Raw genomic sequence first — 7,190 nt, 5'->3', positions numbered from 1 at the left:
TGGGTTTTTTGGGAAATTCAACATTGTGGCAGGAACAAAGAAAAACCCTTCAGTGTACCGTCACCGTTTCCCTATGAGGGAAGACTTTTATTAACAAACACACAGGCTGGCTATGGAGGATGACCTTCGGAGCGCACACACAAAGGCGTGGTCCCCATGGCAACCGGCGCTTCGTGTCCCAGGAGACCCAAGGGTGGAAGAGGTAAGGCCGAGAGAGGAGGCGGCAGAGGTGCTTCGGAATAGCTCAGGATACAAGCAGAGGTCAGGGTTCACATACACACGGATTCCTCTTCAGTATTTTACAGGAAGTAAAAATTGTTTGTGTGTGTGTTTATGTGTGTGTGTGTGTGTGTGTTTGTATATGTGTGTGTGTACGTGGGTGGGTGTGCGGAAAGAGTGGGATGTGAGCCCTCAGACGATTTTGTTCTCCAGCAAAGCGATCCTCTTCGACATACTGTCTAGTAAGATTTTGTCAAGGACGCCAACAATGAAGACAAACAAGACAGAAAATATGGTGACAACATTAAAACCCTTCCTCCCAACATCATACTCTCACATCATTTCACCCGCTGGAAAGGATATATTTTTTTGTTAGTGCCTGTAGGGCGTCTTCTACTTTCTTTTGGAACTTTACAAGGGAGTCGCATTCGCAAGGGTCCTCTTCTGTGGGAACAGAAAGCACAAGAATTGAGTTATTGTAGCAGCATGTATAGTAAAATGGTAATGAAAATATTTTAAATGTTAATACAGGGATGGATGTTAATATTTTTAAGCACACCAAGGCCCTAATTTTAGTGACCTAAATGTAAACATATGTAAAAGCAATACAGAAAAGGCAAGTTAATGCATTTTAACACAGCCTTCATTAACTATGATACTTTAATGACAATATCTAATTATTCTAATTGTAAACTCAAGTTCTTTTTTATACACATTCTCTTAATCCACAGTCTGCCTTATTTAATTTGTGCTAGCAGGCTTAGTAAACCCATACTTCACTTGCAATTACATATAAGTAGCGAGTACTGTTCGCTGTTTTTGTAGAATGCTGAACTTAAAGGTGCGAATAAAGCAGGATGTTTGTGGTATTGTAATGTTATGTTTCTCGCAATATTGAGATTTTCTTTATTTAACTTAGAAAGGTAATTCCACTGATACAGTCTCATTCTCAAGTGAGACCTGAACCTGAGACTTGAGCAAAAACGTGGTGGCCACAGGGGATATTTGGTGGCCAAAGAGTAACTTTTTGTGGCCACATGGCATTGGATCTTGGTTAAAGTCGAACCCAGATATGTAGATAGTTATCATGTGTGACCTTGACAGATGTTAATCTGCAGCTTCTTGGCGATCTGGGACATGGCCTTGAAGTCGGCGGTGTAGAAGTAGTGCTCTCCAGTTGGCTCGGAGGCGATCTCTTTCAGCTCATCCTCCACTGCATTGCCAACTCCAACAGCGTACATCTTGAAGCCTGTAACATAAACACACACAGGTTTACTTTATCTGATTGGTAAAAGTAGGCTTTGCATTGTAGCTACTTAGAGGACACCCATGGTTAAAAAGTAATCTGTCCTCTCACCATGCTCCTTGGCCTTCTTAGCGGCATCCCCAATGTAGTCCTGGCTGCGTCCATCAGTGAAGACGATGCCCACCTTGGCGACTCCAGGCCGAGCGCCCTGACCGAGGCTGAAACTGTTGTCTGTCAAATAGCGGAGAGCCAGTCCTGTCATGGTTCCCCTCTCCATGTAGGCCATCTTCTTCACAGCGTCCTTCAGGTCTTTCTTGTTGTTGTAGCGGCCCAGGGGGAACTCCTATTGGAGGGGAACAGAAACAAGATGTTGATACAGAAGAGTAGGAGGTTGATTATCAGGTGACATTAAAATGCCAAACACGGACACTTGCCTGTTTGACTGTGCTGGAGTACTGAACCAGTCCAACGTGAGCCTTGCTATCAGAAACATCCAATTTGTCGACGATCTGGTTGATCCACTTCTTGACCAGCTCAAAGTTCTCAGGGCGCACGCTCTTAGAGCCGTCGATCAGGAACACCACATCTGTCGCTGAGTTGCTGCAAGCTGGTGATGTCAGACACACAGCAGGGCATGTTACCGTGGTAGCACAGTGACCACACATGGACAATTACCTTCATACACACACATGCACACACTCACCACTGCAGCTGCGACCATTGTCCATGAGGGTAAAGCCATCTTTGCAGGCACACTTGTATGATCCGGGGCTGCTGATGCATACCTGCTCACAGTCATGATCCCCGGTGGCACACAGGTCCGACACTGTGTGTGTGTGCGTGCAGAACACACGTACACACAGCAGAATTTATGTTGAGGCACACACACACACAGAGGTGGGGGGTGGGTGGATGGAGTTAGGAGGAGAAAATGAAACTATGTCAGTGTGAAAACGGGAAACTCTAGAATGATTTTTTTAATGATCCACTGCGACCAGCTCAACAATTTGTGTGGCTGATGCATGAATCCAGTGGATCCTTAAAACAAACAGGTGGGAAAGATTGGAGCAGCCTCAAAATAAGATCCAAAGATCTGTCTGTTTCTAAATGTGAGGCACAGGCTCGTCCAATAACAATCCAACACTGCGATCATGCGGCTCTGCCCTTGGACGAACATCTGCAGCGATATTGGCTGCTGCGAACTGAGTGGCAGACAGCAGTCAAACCTGCTGCAGACTGGGAGAGCCAAAGGGCATCACTAATTAGAGGTTTAATGATTGTCACTAATGGATCGGTAATTACAGAGAGATCAGTCTCGCCTCTCGTTTATTTGAGAGTTGACTGAAAAGCAGGAGCAAATTTCATTCCTAAAGGTTGTTCCTGCCATAATGTCCTTGTGCACTGGGAGTATTTAATGAGCATAATGGTTAAATGAATACACTGTTGTCTTGTTGAGGACAAAAGGCAGGAAACGACATATAGGAATGAAAAGATGACAGTCCTGACACCTTACCCTCAGTATAGGGGGGCCAGCAGACAGCTCTCTCCACAGTGATGAAGGATATGATGATGACCCGCCCTGACAGTAATTATCTTCAACCATTTAACCCTTGTTTATTTCAATCACTAAAGACTAATCCCTGCTTTCTGCTTCCTTCTTTTTCTCACACTTTCTCTTTCCTCTACCTTCTCCCATCTTACCACAGAAGGCCTCCTGGAACTTCTTGGTGAGCTTCTCGATGACGCTGTAGCTCTCCACGTAGTCCACATGGTCATCCAAAGGTTCGCTGGCCATCTGCTTCAGGGTGCTCATGTCCACACGGCCTACACCGATGGCAAAAATCTCAATACCGGCATCCCGTGCACGCTGAGCCACATCCTTCACATTGTCCTGGGGACGCCCGTCTGTCACAATAATGGCAACCTGTAAAGGAACAAGAACAAAATTATTGACAGATTAGTTGGCTGCTAATTGCTATCTGTCAGCATCCGCTTTTATGTCGTCCAAAATTGTTTTTTTTTCTTTACAGAACATATAATGCAGAAAACAGTGCTTGTGTTGATTGATAGAGCATGTGTTAGGTATTTTTTTAATTTTTTATTCATTCTAATTTTTATTAATTTAATTTTTTGTTATCATTCATTGAATGCTAATGCATAATAATTGTAAATATATTTTAATAAAATTAAAATTGCAAAGTGAACTCCACGAAGGAAAACTTTTTTTTTTCAGCTCCAAACTTCACTATATCACCTGCTATAACGATAGGGCTCTAAAAATTACATAAATGATCATAATGGTATAATATGTTGCATGAATGAATGCATGTAAATGTTTCTGACCTTGCTGATATCAGGAGATTTGACACGAGCACCCTCGGCCTCACTGAAGGCCACATTCAGGGCAAACTGGATGGACAGACCGGTCATTGTTCCAGTGGACAGGGGCTCGATCTTGGTCACAGCCTTAACCAGCCCGGCTTTGGTGCGGTGTGTCTTCAGAGACACCTGAAGTTGAATAATAGCAAGGTCATTAAATATTCTGACAAATAAATAAAAACATTGCTCAGTGCTCGTTAAGGCCAGCCCCATACCTCGCTCTTGACACGGCTGGCGTAGTTGACAACTCCCACACGGGTGGCGTTGGGTCCAACATCCAGCCCCTCGATGACCTTAGCCAGGAAGACCTTGACCTGCTCAAACTCTGAAGGGCGAACACTCCGACTGCTGTCGATGATGAACACAATGTCTGTGGGACGAGTTTTGCACATGCCTGCCGCTACACATGAAAGAACAGAGAGGAGGTTATTATGTATTCATATGTTAATAGTTTGCATAACAACTGTACATCCAAAAAAGGATGCAGAAATGTAGATTAGGGCTCAAAAATTAATCAAAATCACAATATGGCCTACTGCAAAATCACAGAAGGTGCTATAATTTGTTAAATACTGTGTTGCTGCAAGATGTCCTGGCCGACATATTTTATTCTACAGACTTAAGAAAACAACTTTGTTTAGTACAGATCCCTACAAAAGTCACACAATCATAATTTCAATATGTTTCTCAATGAAAATGAGAAACTTATGTCTGATTTTCTATGATGTAACAAATTAAAAGAGATTTTTTTTTAACATCGTTCAGATACAGAAATTAAGTTGATGAAGAAAGCAGGAAAGTCAGGAGGATGGGAGGAGCATGGGGAGAACGGAGGTATTGTGAGGAGAAGGGAAGGCGGAGGGGATGGAGGCTGGTGAGAAAGTGGGAGGAAACAAAAAACCAGGATGCAGGGAGGCAACAGAGGTGGAGAGAGGAGAGGGTGGAGGGAGATGGAGAAATCTTTGGCAAAAAAAACAAGGATGAAGGACTGAGAAAGTTCTAATGAGTCACATGCTTTTAATACATTTAAAATGACTTCTTAGATTATTATACATTATAATAAAAATTATAATAAAAACAACTGAACAGAATCAGGAAGGTGGTTGAAACCTCAGAAAAAGTGGATCTTGTGTTAATATTTTCATTGTATTGATGCAAAACTTTTGGCTGTAAAAGCTTTAACTGTTCAGCTGCAATCACCAGATAGAGCTAAAACACCCAAAAACACACGTACACAGGACTCAACGTAATATATGCCACTTATTCTTGCTTATTCTTGTGTTGTTTCTTGACTTTATCCTTGCTTGTGTTGTATGATCTCTCAAACGTACGTCGTCGCTTTGGATAAAAGCGTCTGCTAAATGACACTGTAGATTAACGATTGTTTGCATCAGAGAGGATGTTTTGGATTTTCAGTGAGGGTCCAGGTTTGTGAATCCTGGTTAAATGAATCGCTAAACTTCCAGTGTCTGTTCAACATCACTGATCTCCCTTCTCACCCTTCACCTCTCTCCCTCCCTTAAGTTTTTCCTCCCAGCAACTTCTACATCACACACACACACACACACACACACAGAGTGCCAACTGCCACGCTCCATCCTGAGACAAGCTGTGCACGTACACCTTCTAACCACCAGACACACTGAAAAAATATAGAAATCAATAAAACTGTGGAACTGTTTTCTTTGCAATTATCCAGACCAATTTCATGTAAAACATGATTAAGCAAAATAAATACTTTACTTTTTTGCATTCCTCTCAACTCTTCAATTCTGTCACCAAATGTATTCCACGCTACATTTATCATGGATATATGGAAAAAAGGCTGGAGGATATTCTTCTAAAATGCTGTCACCTCTGTATAAAGTCAAGCATTTACTAATCTTCATCGTTGTGTTTATTGTCCCCAGAATACTTTTTTAAGGTTGAGAAGTTAAAAGTCAGTGTTAGATGTGATGTATCACACCATCAGAGACTAAACTGGAGTTAAGATCAACTTTAAGGGTGAAAGGTCATCATTCTTACCCATGGCGGCAGCTGTGCGGAGATCAACGGTGGCCTGAGCCCCTATGAGGCCGAGCAGCAGCAGGAACAACGGCGGCGTAGGCGTCATGGTGACAGCGACAGAGGGGTGACGAGTAAACGCGGGGGTCTGAGTGCGGTCCTAAGAGTGAGAAGCCAGAAAGGAGACAGAGCAGGGCGAAGGGAGCTCCAGGCGAGGGGGACGTCCACAAAGTGAGACTGAGTGACTCTGAGCTGCAGGTTATCAATGCATGTGCTTCACACACTCAGCCCACAGACACCCCCCTCTGTAGCTGAGGTGTGTGCGTGTAAAGGTGTGTGTGTGCGTGGGGAAGCGAGGGAAATACCTGCTCTGGGAGGACCTGAAATGGTGGGCAGGGAAAGACAAACACACCTTGAACTGGCTAGGATGGACAGGTATGTGTGTGTGTTGGAGAAAGTAGTAAAATGTGTGTTGTGTGTGCGCTCCAGTACCTGCGCGTGTACAGTATGTGTGAGTGGCTGGGGGTACAGGAGCGGCTGGGGTTTGGTGCAGAGTGCGCGCCAACGCAGCCGCCCCAGGTTGGATTTGGCCAAAGCTCAAATAAACACCAACATGAATTCCTCTTTTCTCCCCGTGTTCCCTCGTATAGCAAACACACATTTATGGTGCGGAAGTGAAGGAGAGCCACCGTACACAGCCCACAGTGTTCCCGCCGCTCTGCACGTTGGGAGGTGTGTGTGCATTTTTGCATAAGCATGCATTTCTGTAGAACTCGAAGTATTTCGAGCCAATTCCTGGATCCTTAGGTTCAGCTCAGTTCAGCTCCTGAATTATACGAAACATTTTGTGTTTTTGTGTCACTTGTTGATCATTTTTTGATCATCATCTTTCCTCAGAACCTTCTTACTTTGCATCTTTGTAGATTGGTAAACCCCTTTTATATGCATATTTCAAGAACAGTTCACACAAACATAAAAGTAGAAGGTAAAGATGGCCTGACTGCAACCACATAAAAAACAACTCACGCCCTGACTCTTCTTCCCACCTATTACTCTCCTCTCCACTGTCAGGTAGGCGGGAGGCCCCGGCGGAGTAAACACAGTAGGAAAACACACTTTCATCAATACCCACATACACATCTTTAATCTCTCTATAGAGTCCACATACACACTAAACAGAGACCCCTCTTTTCCCTCCGATATCCCGCTCCACCCGACCCAGCCCTGCATTCCTCTCCACCTCCCCTTCCTCCTCCTCCACACACACACACACCTCCACCCACACGAATAACCTGAACAAGCCGCAATTGAGGGGGTAAGTCTGGGAGGGGAAGAGGAGTTG

The 7,190-nt window shown here is 44.1% G+C and overlaps 1 protein-coding gene across 1 annotated transcript; it reads right to left on the bottom strand.

The window, feature by feature from the left end:
• Window positions 1–562: 562 nt before the first annotated feature.
• matn1 (matrilin 1) lies at window positions 563–6,064 on the bottom strand. Its single transcript, XM_059349206.1, has 9 exons — window positions 5,870–6,064; window positions 4,060–4,244; window positions 3,809–3,973; window positions 3,167–3,389; window positions 2,169–2,291; window positions 1,900–2,072; window positions 1,577–1,808; window positions 1,316–1,468; window positions 563–663 (listed from the first exon to the last, which is right to left on the bottom strand). The coding sequence occupies exons 1-9, from the start codon at window positions 5,955–5,957 to the stop codon at window positions 563–565; spliced, it is 1,443 nt and encodes a 480-aa protein (XP_059205189.1). The 5' UTR covers window positions 5,958–6,064.
• Window positions 6,065–7,190: the final 1,126 nt, after the last annotated feature.

Source organism: Centropristis striata, chromosome 14, assembly GCF_030273125.1.
Source record: "Centropristis striata isolate RG_2023a ecotype Rhode Island chromosome 14, C.striata_1.0, whole genome shotgun sequence".
Lineage (NCBI taxonomy): Eukaryota > Metazoa > Chordata > Actinopteri > Perciformes > Serranidae > Centropristis > Centropristis striata.
This window is presented reverse-complemented; position numbering and strand designations above follow the sequence as displayed.